The 15,897-nt window shown below is 35.5% G+C and overlaps 1 protein-coding gene across 1 annotated transcript in view; it reads right to left on the bottom strand.

Moving 5' to 3' along the window:
- The window catches only part of GPC5 (glypican 5), a 572,404-nt gene that overhangs the window by 262,725 nt on the left and 293,782 nt on the right, over positions 1-15,897 (bottom strand). The window contains exon 8 of the mRNA XM_041423410.1: positions 13,682-13,844. Coding sequence (XP_041279344.1) covers positions 13,682-13,844 — 163 coding nt within the window. The remainder of the gene's footprint in view (positions 1-13,681; positions 13,845-15,897) is intronic.

Raw genomic sequence — 15,897 nt, 5'->3', positions numbered from 1 at the left:
CTATCTGTTGAATTTTTCTCTTTTTTTGTGGAAGTTGTTAGCACCAGTATCAGGTTATCAATCACAGAGCCATTTTTTCACAATGGAAAGCTACTGGGATTTTGGTAGTCAGTGGCTGTCTCAAAGGACCTAATCCTGAATCTATCAAAATACTTGGTACAGGAGCAGGAGCAGCTGAAGTCCTGAGTGTGCATAAGCAGATCTACAAGCAAACACTTGGTAACTTCTTGCAGAGAGAGCTGTAGAAAAAAGTAACACATCTTGCCCTCAACAGGCCAAACCACTGCATGTGTGTGCAGCAGGGGCTCTCAGCTGAGTCCACAGGACTGGCCAGAGAGCTCATGGCTCATGACCACAGCGAGTGATTAACCTCAGCCTGTCCACTCTGCCCTACTTCCAAAAGTGATTCCCTCTTGGTAAAGAGAGGACTCCCCTGTGTTGTCTGACACAGCAGTGCCCAGTGTGCAGCTGCACTGGGTTTGTGTGCCCCAGTGCTGGCAGTGGGGCTGTAGAGGTGGCATCTGTGAGGAGAGACTGGAATGCCTCATGTGTGACTCAGGCACATGCAGCAGGATTCAGCAGATCCATCCAGGGCACGGCTTAGCTCCACCAGTCAGGACTGTGGTGCCTCAGAGAAAATGTATTTTTAAAAGGGCAAAATTTTGCTTAACACTTAGAAGGAGGAGGTGAGTGTGGTGGAAGTGAGAGAAACTGAGAGAAACTGAGAGAAACTGAGAGAAACACCCTCCTGAACACCAAGGTGAGAGAAGGAGGAGAGGGAAGAGGTGCTCCAGGCACCACAGCAGAGACTCCCCTGCAGCACACAGAGAGGAGCTGATTACTGCACTGCAGCCTAAGGAGGACTTCATGTAGGAGCAGGTGCATGTGCAGCTTTTGGAGAGGACCCATGCTGGCACAGGGAAGAAAATGTGGAGAGAAAAGGCAGCAGAAAGGAGCTGTTACCAACTGGTTGCAATCAATCCCTTTTCCTTGTCACCGCTGCAACACCCAGTGTCAGAAGGAGGCAAAGGAGCTGGGAATTAATCAGTAACATAGATTGAAAAGAAGTGGGTGATGCGGGTGAAGCTGTTTGGTTTTTGCCATCTGACTCTATTTTAATTGGCAAGAAATTAACTTTCTTCAAGTTGAGTCTTTTCATTTTTGGGATGTTAATTGGTAAGTGATCTTTCTGATTTTATCTTGACGCAAGAAAGATTTTGTCTTATCACACTGTTTTTTTATTATTTGTTGAGGACAGGGAGTTAGAGAACAGCTGAGTAGCTATCTGGCAATCAACCAAATCAACCTTGCACATCTATATTAATATATAGCAGAAGCACTTTCAGTTTTCTTAAAGTTTTGGTCTGTATTAAAGAGCATCATTTGTGGTTCAGCTACAGTGGCTAGAAGAGATAGAGCTCCAGAGGATCGGCAAGGTGGGCAGCAGAGACCACCTTCTCAGCTAAATTAATTTGCAAATGGTAGTCTGTATTCTTAGTTTGCCTGTATTTGAGGTGTGTCTGGGTGTCTTATGTGTCTAAATCTTGGAACTACCAGAGATAAGCAAATTGTAACCTGGAAACAAACCTATTCAAGTACCTTATTATCATTCAGTACATTTAAATAGATGAGTAGGCATTTTCAGTTATTGAAAACAAAATCCCTGATATGCACTTTTAATTAGCAAACCCTTAACAAACAATAAATGTTTTAATAAATCTCAAGGTCTTCTGCAAGTCATAACATATCATCAATATTTTTGACTATAACTAGTTTTCTATGAACAATTTTATTAGGAAATACCCGAGTTCCTTCCCCCTTTTTTTTTTCTTTTTTTTTTTTTTTTTTTTTGCTAATGGCTGTGTTTATATATGTAAGACAACCAGACAATATGTAGTAAATTATTATTTTGCAGCTATTTAGCTCATATATAGCTACTTCCTTTTAGAACAACTCCCATATTCTGGTTTTGCTCCCTGACATTTCAGATATAGTTTTTTTTAACAGCTAGCTGTCTCCACTGTAGCAACTGACATATTTTCCAAATGTCACTGTTACAATCTATAAGATTCTCTTAAGAATATTATACTTTCTACATCACTATCAACTGTGCAAGTGCTATAAACTGTGTTTCTCACATCCCAAAGCTGGTCACAGCATCTACTCTTTAGCCTCAGAGATGCAGACCTACATCTATGAGCATTTCTATTTTAGACTGTGAATGCTGGGAAAAAAATGAAAAACGGTGGAAGAGATATGGTAAAGGTAATGTACAAGCACATTTCTGCATTTCTCTCTTACATCCTTCTCTGTTCAGATTTGTTCTCATTCAGATGTCTCAATCAAAAATTTTTTCCTCAAAAAAATCCTCTCTTTGGTAGTTTCTTATTCTTAGACATTTTATTTAATCCTATCCCCGTTCTCAAGGCTACATTTTTGCTTCTCCAGGCTAGGTCTCAGAAACATTTTGGTCCTGAATTAAAATGACATTGATTGATCTATGTCCATAATTCTTAGGGCATTCGTGATAATAAAATAAAAACAAGGGTTTCATGTCCTTTCTAGAAATCTGACCTATCTTTCTGTATGGTCTCTCCATGTTTACAGTAAGCCTAAATCACATGCCTGTATGAGAAACATGGCAGCTACTCAGGAGGCTCTAAATTCAGCTTGTGCTGTAAAAGCATTTACCTGGGGATGACTGCAGGCAGCATGAACTTCAGAAAGGAATCCATATGGGAGAAAAGATCCATGTTTGAGAGATGTAATGGGCTTGACATAAAAATGCTAGTGACTACGTGGTTCCACAAAGGATGCTTTAATGAAGCTTTATCTACTGAGCTGTGGGGTAGCCCTCTCTTTCTGTAACTGAGTATATCACTGAAGCAGGAGATTTTCCCTTCCTTAAGCACATCTTGAAAAGTGGCCTTGAGAAGTGTCTGCTAAATGGGGCTCTAAATAGGGAAAATAACAAAAGTTAAGCACGTCTAACCTCACTGCTACTGGCCAATATCTGGGAAAGTTGTTCTCGTTAGCCAACCTTTGAAAACCCAACAACTGGCAGTTATGTTTAATTTATCTAAAGGTAGGTATCTAGAGTATAAGGTTTAATAAATCTGAGCTAGCTTCTGCTATAGACACTGTAAACAGAGTTCATGCAATCAAAATAAACCAGTGACGACATACAGAAACAGAGTCCTGAAATGATTTGCTAAAATGACAGCGTGTCTAAGCAACAGAGGCCACCTCTCCAATTAGGTATCTGCTATAGCTTTTTGCCTTGCAAAATCTTTTCCATACATTTAATTTCCCTGCCCGAGGGAGTAGAGAAACTCGGACAGCAGCACAGCAATTCTGGAAACTTAAAATCAGTACTAGTACTAGTATTATCAGACTACTTGTGAAAATGAGACATCACAATCCTAAACCAGACTGGAATTATACCTAACCACTTCTCTTCAAAACAACAAAAGAAAAAGAAAAGTCCACTTGCTGTCTTCCAGATACATTATTTTACAGAATACAGGTCATAACTGAGTATTTTGAATAGTTTAGCTTGTTTTTAGGGAACTTTTGTTGATTTATATAAGTGTATATATATATGTAGTCACACAAGTTTTTCAGATTTTAAGATCTAGATCTTTCTTAGGCTTGTATCTCCCTTACATATTGTTTCTTGGGAAAAAAAAAAAAAAGATGGTGCTAAGTTTCTGTAGCAAACAAAAATTAATTGATTCTCTTTTATTTAAAAGTTAGCAAATGGTTTGAGCATGAATTACTGAGAAGCAGATTAGTCAAGGCATTGGAGTTATAATCATTAATAGTGGTAGACACAAATATGAAACTAATCTAATTTAAGTCTCTGCACAGGTTGCAAAGGGAACTCTCAGGAGATCACACACACTTTGATTTTCTAAAAGAATATAATAAAACCTGGAGATGCATGACAGGCCGAAGAGCTACCTTTGACTATAAATCACCTTTGAGTAAATCAAAGTGCGACATTTATCATGGTTGCAGTCTGTTTAAAAAATAGAAAGATAACAGTCTGATATTATTCACAACTTTGAAAAAGGACAGATTCTTTCATAAGTAGATTTAAAAAGTGTTTTAAAATTCCTTTTTGATTCAGTGAAGTAATTTCTTATTCATGTAATGGCTATGAAAGTTTTGTGTTGTTGTATTTTTACATTTATTTTTGTGGTCAAAATCTAACGAGAAACAGGTAAAAAATTTACCAAGACAGCTTGATAATAAAACACATCATGGGATTTACAGACATTCCCAATTCTTTTTTCACCAGTAGCCATTTTCTACATCACAGATGATGGAGACTAGGAATGATCTTTTCTCCCAGCAAACTGGAGTTTTGAGACAACATGAATTCTGTTTTACAGGTGTTATTAGTTGTATTTGCAAGAACCCCCTCTATTGCAAGAAGTCACTAGTGATACTGACAATAAGATTGTGAAGTACATTTCAATATATTTAACCCTTATCTAAAAATAAAAATCAATATTGAATCAGAACCAGAGTGAATGCAAATGAACCTAACTACGGAAGGCATTTTCTAACTAACTTTAGATATCTGCACTTAAGCTACTGAAGCTTGTCCTTTCACAGTCAGTTGAGAGAAATAAGGATTGTAGGGCACAATTCTCATCTTAACAGACATGCTGAATGTAGGCCTAATGAGCTGTGCCCTCATGTGCTTACTCACTTTCAGTGATACACGTTAATTTATTTACAGTGACTATAAAAGAAGTCTAAATTTTTTAGCTCATGAAGAAAAATCCTGTCTCTGTGTCTAGTGTCTATTGTTATTAAAGTAGGATTGCATACTAAGAAAAAAAAAATGAAATACACAGTAGGATATAGCTGTCCTCCAATATTCATGTTTAGATTTTGGATAGTAACAGGTAGCATTCTTACTGTAAACTTGAAGTAGTTAATCTGATCATTCAAAGGAATTGTTACTAGAATATGATAACAGTTTCAAACTACAGAAGTTAGCTTTATATATTCTCTCACACAAAGAGTTAAAACCAATTAATTTCTACAAAAAGGAAAGGAAAAAAAAAAAAAGGGCAACTCATTTTGAGGCTTTTGGTCAGTAGAGTAGAAGTAAACTGGAAGAGTAAAAGAATCATCCAAAATGGATAGTAAAAGCTATAACAGATAGTATGGGATAAGGAACATCAAGAGTGAGATGCTGCTCTTCCCCTCCTTCTGCCAAAAAAAAAAAAAAAAAAAAAAAATTAAAACATGGACAGATTTAAAAAGAACACTTCAAAATTATGAAGAATTTCCTACAAAAAAATCTCCTAGGTACAATAAAATCAGTCATAAGGGTAACTGGAGATGAAAGTGACTATCCAGAAAGTCTGTTCTTTAAAAATGCATTGACTTTTGAGGGCTTATTTGAAGTAAAAACTCTCACATCTTTGAGGATTAGACATGACTACTCAGTAAAAGGGATTGATTTAAAATACAATTAATTAAAAGGAATGTATTTTTGCAGCAAAACACCTGCTCATTTTTGTTTTGTATAAAGGAAAAAATTATAAATTCTCATCCACTGAATTAAAGGAAGTATTTGATAAAACAGTAAAGGTGGTTAGAATACAGAGATCAAGAGTCATAAAAATTTTTCTCTTCATATCCTTAATACATTATCATGAAACACATTTCAATGAACACATTAAGAAATAATGAATATTTATTTATTTATTGAATTATAATCAATTACTAATCAGAAATTATTAAAATATAATAGTGGAATTGGTTCAATTAAATATTACATTTATGCATTATTATAATTATAATTATGCATTAAAATGCTCCAAATTTCTGGCAACTTCAGAAGTAGTGGTATTATTAGAAGGTAATGCCTTTAAAAATGCAATTAGAACTTTTTAACTCCATCTAAACTTATTATGTGGTCTCTCTGGAAAATACAAACTCATATGAAGTCAGTGAAATGATGCTTATTCAGAATAAAGTCAATCAGAACTAATTTTAAATCTAACAAATTAGCCTTATTATTTTAAAATTAACCATATTTTGCATAAAGCAGCAATGTATTTTGACTTGATTTTGCATATATCAGATGCACATGCAAAAATAAATAGTCCATAACCTAATATAGAATAGATAAGGAATTATATTTCCTAGTATGAAAAAAAAAAAAAATAAAAGTTGGTACAGTTATTTTTTTAAGAGTTGTTCCCTTGATGAAATTTTTGAAGTTCTTCTATGTTAACAGGATGAAACTTTAAAAGGTTTTTTTAGGAAAAAAAATTGGTGGCATTGGTGAAGTGGTTGTTCTGATTTTAGTCTTGCCGCTTCTCTTTCCCCGGCTAGCTGATGTTGAGAGTGAGGGGTGGCAGTTTTTCCCCCTCGGGCTCCATTGAATCCCAGTTGTCAGTTGTTTCGGCGCAGTATAAAACACAGGCAGCGCACAAGGGTCCCAGGGAAACTTTATTTGATGACAAATTTCCCCTTTCTCTTCCTGGGCCCCGATTAAGAGGCCAACAAAGACTTATATATCAGGGGAAAGTCAGGGGCAGACCCAACTTCCAACAAATCAGGAGAGTTGGGAGTAAAAACCTAGGCGGGGAATAACAGTAGTGAACCAATAAACTTCCAAGGAAGAAAAACAGTTTTAGGAAATGGGTAAAGTTTGGAGAAATAGAAACTAGAAACTAGCTGACGACATCTCTGGGAAAAGGGTGGAGACAAAAGAAAAACAGCACCAAGGAAAACTACTAAATCACAAATCAAACCATAGACCCACTGATAAAACAAAAAGCATGATACAACAAGCCTGTCTGCCAGCTGAATGTCTTTAACCATAGCTGTAGAGGCTTAGCCTGATTATTATCTCCTACTCTATCCAAATGAATAAACAGTCTTTGCACCAGAGAGAAACATAGTAGGTAAACATAGGAAACAATGTACTTGGGACAGCATGCTGCTTTTTGAAGCCTTAACTGGTTTGCCACTGGCTAATTTGAGGGGATTAGATTAGTAAATAACACAAATTCTATGGTATCACATAAACCATTTGCATTTATAGTCACATTTTATTCTGTGTTTGTGGAATGGATATGGTTAATCATTTCTTGCTTAGCTAGAATAAGTGGCATTTAGTGATTGTTGTTGAGGCATTTTAAAGAATTCAATGTCGGCTTTTTTCAACCTTATTAATCTATCAAGGAAAAGTCTGTTTGTATTCCCCATCTCAAAATTTTGTTTATAGCTGGAGGTTTGTCTTTGAGATATGTCTGAAATATCCCTGTAGAGGAGGAGTGGGAAATGAGGGAACTCACAAAACAATCCACCCCATCTCAAAGGAGGGAATACAGCCTTGCCTTATGTAAGGCAAAAACCTCCACACAGAAGGTGTTTTTACTCTCCACCTTTCTTAACAGTACCATACAGAATTATGTCTTGTAGTCCACAGTAGAAAATCTGACATTCAATGTCCGGTCAATTTGAACAAGGACTGTATCTGTACTTGGCCTTCTTTACCTCTGTAATCGCTTCTGTGCTTTTCTGGCATCAAATTTAGGTGAAATAAGGAAATTGTGTATTAATTATTTGATCATTATGTAACTTGTTGATTGAGAGCCTTGAAATGCTTACCTATCTGAAAGACCTATCTCAAGAATTTGGGGTTTTTTCCCCCCCTCTCTTTATCCAAGGACATAGCCTGAAGGATGTTCATGCTGGTGAAAACTTAGAAGAACATGCATAAATCCATGGGGAGGAGTTAATTGGAGCCCTAGTTCTCCAGGCTGATAATTACTCTTTTATTAATCCATTACCATATAAAGTGTCTATCTTCACAAAGATCGATAGATACCAACTTTATTCTGATGTATACCTACCAGTTCAGATGATACACAACCTGCATGATACCTTGACCACACAATATATTTTTGGGGGTTTTTTTACCCTCTCTTTACAGGAGAATCTAGAGCAGAGAAGGACATGCTGGAGTATATCCTCTGTTTTCAGGTTTGGGAGGCATAAAGCAGTAGGCAGGAAGGGGGTTTTTGGAAGTTTGTAGAAACTAGTAATAAGTAATAAACCAGAATTTATTCAACAGGTGGGTGCTGTACAATAGCACTTTTGTAAGAGTGGCACTGGCTACTTTAAATAATTTAGAACATTCTTTATCCTGATAAGTAGCTATGACACCTATTATCCTATTAATTTTCATCAGGAAATATTATAGAATGGATGAGAAAGCAATGAACATTAGTACTTTTCCAGAAGTTTGTTTCTTTACTGGTAAACGTGAGTGTAAATATTTATACATTCATTCAATTAAATACTTGTAGTAAAAGGCTCAAGATTTCTGGTAACTTCAGAATTAGTGGTATTATTATAAGGCAATTCCCAGCAAAATATAACCCTATGTTATTAATGCAGGTTGTTTGTAATAATTGCACTGCTCTGATGTGCTGTTTTAGATCAGTGAGTGTGATCATTAAACACTATATGATAACTTAAAACCTTTGAAGAGCAATTGTCATAAAAATCTTCACGTCAATGTAACATATTAATAAAATGCAAAAAACACTGTTGAAAAATATGAAATTTTATATTATCTGACTTTATTTCTCTCTCTGTGTTCCCTCAGCAAATTTTACATAACCCTTCCCCTTATTTGTTTTTGAATTAACAATCCAACCTGACAGTACAGTTTCAATCCATTACTCAGGTTAAACTAATCACTCAAAACGTACAAATGTTGACTCATGAGACAATGTGCTAAGAGAGACAGATGATACTCTTTAAATAGAAAACAATCAAAAACGGAAATCTTGTCTTTTACTTTTTTCAAATGCATCATATCATTATGCAGGTCACACCTTTTTGCAAAATACTGCATAAAAAAGTTGTATTGTAACTTTTCTCAAAGTTTTTACAAGGCATTTTAAATGGAATCCTCTTGTTTTTTCTCTCGCTGATTGTATTGGTTCTGGCTGAGCTGGGTTCATTTTCCCATAGCAGCCCTCACAGTGCTGTGCAGTTTGGTGGCACCTGGCACCTGTCAACCCACCACAGTGCTTCATGTCGTACATCCGGCAACTTTATCTGTTCAGACTTCACTGACTGGTGAAAGTCTATATTTAAGAATCCAAAAGTGGTTTAGGGATGTTTTGTTTTTTTTTGGTGGAAATCTTTGGAACCCATTCATACTTTGTTTATGCTTCGCTAATTTATATCATCATGTATTTTTTGTGGCAACACTTGATCATGCACACAGAAAAATCTTTGAATTTCATATTGACAATATGTATCTTCTTGCTTAGTATTTACTAATTCTGGAAATGCAAATTTTTCACGGGATCATATTATATGCAATAAATCTTTTTCTTCAAAAGATTTTCAGCTCCACAAAAGACAAGGGTATGAGAGAAAAGAGCTCAGATTATGATAGTCTTTATGTGAAAAGGAAGGGTGAGATCCCCCAGCCTCTCAACAATAGTCAATGAGAATGTTATTGTTAAAAATTATAATTGCAATATTTAGACCAAATATGGCATTCACAGCAAGAACTTTTATTTTTCTTATTCATTTTTAATAGAACTGAGATGTTCTGAATTGAGTGAACTATGAACAGTGAAGTCATGTAGCCCTTCCAAAGACACCTGAATAACACCTCACATTAACATTTAGGAATTAGGAAGAATACTCTTGTGTGTAAATAAAACCTGAAATCCTATTCAGACATAAGGGATGTCTTACTTTACTGAGGTAACAGAATGTAGATGAGAGTTAAAAAGAATTTAACAGATGGCAAACATCATAATGGAGATTTTATTACCAGCTTTAAGTAGTTTTGGTCCCAGAATATGCCACCAGAACCAGATTTAACAATGAGAAAAGCAGCTATACTGAAGTGGGTGAAGGAGCAGAAAGAGGAGAAAGGACATTTGAGACTTAAGAATGTAGTATAATGTCAGGCAAGAGACATAGACTGGTTTATTTATATAGAGATCGCAACATAAATCCTTTTCCAAGGTATTTTACCTCTCCAGCATGATTTGAAAAAGAAAATAATAAGACATAGATTAAGAAGCCTGAGAAATAAAACATTTAGGAGACTTCCTTCTTCAAAGAGGATGAATATCAGGTGAGATTTAAAAAAAAAAAAAAGTGGGAGATGAGGTTTGCCCATATATATCTTAAGCATAAAGATATCCTCGATATTTCTGCATATTTGAGCCCTGAGATCAGGGAGATCACCGGGAGAGCTCTGGCTGCAGTATAGAAACATGTGTGTTGCATGTTAAAATGAGCAAAGAAGGACGAACAAGTGGTAGAGCACTTTACAATCTATCACTGGTCTTGCTAGAAGTATTGAGAATTTTGATAGATGGTATTGAGAACCTCAGCGGAGTGATATTGGGATTAGCCCCTCCTCACAGAGCTATTTGAAAACAGATTCAAATCAATATGTAGGTGATAAGTATTTGTTGTTATTATTGCTGCATTCCACAGGGGGTTTCAAAGAGGTAATTCATTGTGACGCATGAAATAGTCCTGTGGGAGCTCCCAGGTTAGAGGAGAATAAAACTAGCAAATGAAGTGTCAAGACTTTATACTACTGTTTATTTTATACATTTAAAGTACACTATCCTTTCTAGTACTGTTTCTTCAAATAACTGCACGATTTACTGTATTTTAAAAGCACTTTTGAAAGAGCAAACCAGTCAGCACAATTGTAGCACTTTGAAGCATTAAATATAATGTAGTGATTGGACTGTTTGATAGGAAAAGGTAGATTTTTTCAAAATATAACACATTTTAAGCATTTTTGTAATGCAAGGCCATCATTCTGTATATACAAATACCAGATCTTCACTGGCCTTCTAAAGCCCAAAGGCTGTCACCACACATTTGTCAGTCTTCAGCACCAAATGAAAGAAATTCTTACATCTCTAGCACTGAATGTGGAAACAAGTAATCTTTCACTTCACAAGCTATGTGTACACATAAAATTGGTACAAGTTTGTTTGGCAAAAGTATATCCCCTCCCTTCCTCTCTGTTCCTCCTGGGTCTGAGTATCAAACACGCCCAAAAGGCAATGACATGGCATCAAAAAAAAAGGTGAATGTGTCTTTATACTTCATTTTTATACACAGCAATGTAATAAAAGGGGTGGTTCTGTATCATACCTTAATAGCATTTTAAGATCATTGATTTGTTACCCACAGGATTATCTCCTTGGTGAAAATGTCTGCAGAAGCTGCCAAAAGGGAATCCTGGGCTATGGCTAGGAACTCTAGACTCAACTATGGAAAAAAAAAGTAGCAATCCCCATTTCTTTCCTGGCTGGTTATGAGAGAAAGCAAAGTTGTCCAGAAGTAAAAGAATGCAAAAGGTTTTCTTGATAAGCAAAAATAATACTAACTTTATGACTCCATAGAGAAGCTAATGCTGAAGATCAAACATACTGTGGTCAACTTGTAGGCTTGCCTGAAATTCAGACAAACTTTTTAAGTAGCTGTAAGCAATATCATCATAGTGAATCGAACTCTTCAGTTTAAAAGCAAGGAGTTTAAAATCTTACCTGGCTTTTAATTGATACCAGTCACCCAAAGCTAAGAAAATGACACAAAATTATATACGTTGCATAAATATATGTAAAATATAGATATTAAAACTATAAACCTAAATTCCTATTATGTTTATGTTTTTTTCAACTCTAGTTCTTCACATAAAATCTTAAATCTTGAGAAGATAATTTTGTTTTCTTACTAAAATATATTGGTTTCCACTTTAAATCTAACTTTAAATTCCCAAAGTCCTACTCATATATCACAGTGATGCAATAGAAGAAATTTTCAAACACCTGTTCCATTTATCTTAAACACACACTTTAATATATACTTAAAAACACAAGTTATTTCTGAAAAAAAAAATCTTGATCTATATTGTAATAAAATTCTACAAAATGGAATGTTTTAACTGTTCTGTTGGACAGCCTGTATCTGACACCCCAGAACAAAGTAGGACTCTTTCTGGTACACATTAAAGACAACTTTTAAGTTGAATTCCAACAAGGAAATGCATGCCAGCATAAATTCATGAAATCAAAACAGTTCATGGAAGGTACTAGTAGCTCAAAATTTATGCAAAAGTCAAAATATCGAGACGTATGGATCCATATTTTTGTTCTATAAGATCTTAGAAAAAGTTCAAATGAAACAGAATTGCATGCAAATTTCACTGTGCCTAGCACACAGCTTATAATTCTAGAAATTTAGAAGATGTAGTATAAAGAGGACATGAAGGCTAATTATAATTCTGACATTTTGAAAATATTGCACTAAATATATCCATATTAAGAAAATTCTAATGCGGTAGAAGAGAGGGAAATGAAATATACTGTTCTTGAAATCCTTTTGTCATTTAATACTTTCTTAATAGCTCTAGTCACATTCTAAGACTATTTTACAGTACTTCAATACCACGGTGTGTCATTATGAAATAGATATAAGATATATACAGTATTACAAAGAACATCTGGTTTTAAATATTTCAACTCCTAACTTCTTTCTCCAAAGTTAAACCTCCAAGGGCATGCCAAGGAAGTAAGTGTCCAAACTTTTTTGGATATTGCTCAAATTCCCATCTAGACTTTTAGTAGGAATTGAAAATGTATAGATTAAGTGTCAGTGCAAAAGGATCTTAGGTTGATGCCAAACTGAATTGTTAAAGCATGCCCCAGAATGTTCTGTCGCATTTTTCCAGCAGTTCAAAAAGAAATGGGAAACTGCATGTTCTCTACAGACACATTTTTTAATTCCCTCTTTACTGTCAAGTCAAAAAAGACCTGGGGTTCACATCTAAGCCTGAAAGCATGCAACACCCTCAAATTCAGTGAATATAGATAATGAAAAATGCAGAAAAAACATTCAAAATAGAGAAATAGAGTTTAGATAAAAATATTCATTTATTGCCACCCTCTCTGCCTATATTGCTAAACTGGGAAGAGAAATAAGATATGCTGGAAAATGTCCTGATTCAGAGAAGTAGTAACTTACTTTGCTTATGATTGGAGTTCTATGCCTACCAAGTGCATAGCCACAGGATTTTTAATGAAAATTATTACAAATGTGTTTCAGAGAACAAACAAAACAAAAACACAATGCAACCAAATAAAACCCCAAACTACATAAAAACAAGACTGTAAGAAAACTGGAAAGATGCATAAGAAACAGCAGTGGCATTGTTGTTGAGTGCTTTAGTACATTGGTTCCAATAGTTTTCTATGAAATGCAGCTACCTCTACTAAACCTCATGGGTTGCCGCAGTTCTATCAAAAATTAGTACAGTTTCTCTTTTTAACTGCCTAGTCTCTTATGTTAATGTAAGAATTCAGAGGGACATGCCACTTTGCATCTATTATTCGACAAAAGTACTGTGTTAAGTCTATGTTATGCGAAGTGTATTTTATCATGTGTTAAGATAAAACTGATACTCATTGATACCATGCTCACAGAAATCCTGTAATGGCAGGCCTATTCCTGTAAACCTTGAAGCATTACACAGGTGACTTGACACAAAATTTTCTGAAATAATTCAGTGGCATGTATTAGTGAAAAGCATACCAATTCACTCTTTAAATGCATGAAGGAAACAGAATCATGGACTTACGGTCTGTAATTTTCAGGACTGTTTTGAATTCTCCACTTCCAGATCCTCCACAGCCATCTTCATCATCACAATCACCACTGATTTGTTCATCTACACCTCTGCCACTGCCTGTTTGTTGGAGATCCCATTTGTCATATTTTGGAAATGATTTGCCCTGCAGCAGCTGAAGACAAGATATAGTATGCAAGTTAGCAGTACATATGGAGAGCTTCAGAGAGTATCCAAAATTTCATATATGTCCCTAGTAATTACCTGATTTGAAAAGGAAATTTCAGGATCGACAGAATGAGAATTCTGATTTTTTTTTTTATTTTTTTTTTCAACTCTGACTTTCAGATAGATTTAAAAGAGTGGTATTTGTGGGTGTATAATTTAGTTTTAATTAAAAACCCAAAAAATATCTTTATGACTACACAAGAAAATCAAGCACTGATTCCTTGTCCAGGGGCCAAGTGGAATGGTTAAGTACATGGAATCATAGAAAAGTTTGGGTTGGAAGACACCTTTAAAGGCCATCTAGTCCTAATTCCCCTGCAATGAGCAGAGACATCTTCAACATCAGATCAGATTGCTCAGCACCCCAACCCAACCTGATCTTGAGTATTTCCATGGCTGGGTCATCTACCACTTTCCTGGAAAACTTGTTCCAGCATCTCACCAGGCTCATAACAAAAAAACTTATTCGCTACATGTGGTCAAAATCAAAACTCCTTCAGTTAAAAACCTTTGCCCTTATTTCTACCACAACAGACCTCACTAAAATGCTTGTTGCCCCTTTCTTATAGGCCCACTTAGAGCAGATGGTATCTGTGCTACTTAACAGCTGGTCCTGGATCTTTTAGAGACCCATGTGGTGTCTACAGAGACTTAAGATACATTTTTTTTTAATGTGAATTTTTCACATTTGAAATATCTGAAATAGTATGAGAGCTGTGTTGCAGCTCTATATAGGTGAATCCAAGACACACTTGTCCACTCTGGGTGTGTCATACAGAAATGTGGTAGAAGCTGAAGAAAAAAAAATGTGTTGGGATGATATTAAATGCTTGACCAAGGAACAGCAGACCAAACTAGTACATTCAGAGGCAGGGCTAGGATGGAGGGAGCTATTTCCAAAGGACCTCCAGTCATTACTTCGGTAGAACTAATAAAAGTGAAGTAAAATAAAACAAAGGGATAGCTGGTACTGGCCTAAGCAGTGTCAATGATGTGGTTCCAGTAAATAAGATTGTTCTCTATCTCTTTTTTATTTCTCACTATGGAGACGGCAAATGATATCTGCATGGTTTATAACAGTAGAGATCTGTTTAAAAAATTTCTCCACTCCGTTGAGCAGTGCTGAGCAGTCATCTGAATAATGTTAATCTCTCTCATATATCAAATGAACAAGTGCTGTCATAGAGTTTTTAAATACTAGGTGGTACAACTGTCATATACACACAAACAATGTGCCCTCTTTCCCATTCAGATTCAATTCAATTTACCTGTCAGATAAATATAAACATCATAACCTATAAAAACCCAGTTCTTACAAATGTTAATAATTTTTATACCCTCATCTCATCCAAAATGCCAGTTTGTAGAGGTTTGGGCATTACTCATGCTTCAGTCTAGGAAGATTTCTTTACACTGGCCAAAACCTCACTGTCTCAGATTCTTTAATTTAATAATCAGATAGTACTTTCTCTTTAAAGAAGATACTAATTAGTTAGAAACAGACTCAGTTGTTTTATATGTTCAAAAATCTGTTTGCTTTGTTGTTTAACAAAATAATAGGTTCATATTTTCAACCTATATACTGACTTTATTTTCAGATTATGGAGTCAATTCCCAGATGAGGATCTCTTAAGTGCTGAACAGTGCCCAACAAAAATATTTTAATCACTACTGCAACGAGATCATTCAGATAAATCTCAACGCTTCCATAAAATCCACTTGCTCCTCTGTGTAAGAACAGGAGAATGCCACTCACCACTGAATTAGTAGAGCCAATTTATGCAGCACTTTTAATTCAAAAGTTTTATTAGATATTTATATGCTACCTGAAAGACAAAATACCTAGCTAAGAGGAAAAAAAAGCTCCTCGGTACTGCTGCTCTGCTCCCTACTCATTGTGTAATCCATGCCACACTTCTACAAAATAGTATTTATTGAAACAAAACAGACTGTTTAATGAACTACACTCCGTTAAAGAGCACACTTCTTTTTCACCCCAG

The sequence above is a fragment of the Onychostruthus taczanowskii genome, unplaced genomic scaffold (genome assembly GCF_017590055.1).
Source record: "Onychostruthus taczanowskii isolate IOZ18803 unplaced genomic scaffold, ASM1759005v1 scaffold77, whole genome shotgun sequence".
Taxonomy (NCBI): domain Eukaryota; kingdom Metazoa; phylum Chordata; class Aves; order Passeriformes; family Passeridae; genus Onychostruthus; species Onychostruthus taczanowskii.
This window is presented reverse-complemented; position numbering and strand designations above follow the sequence as displayed.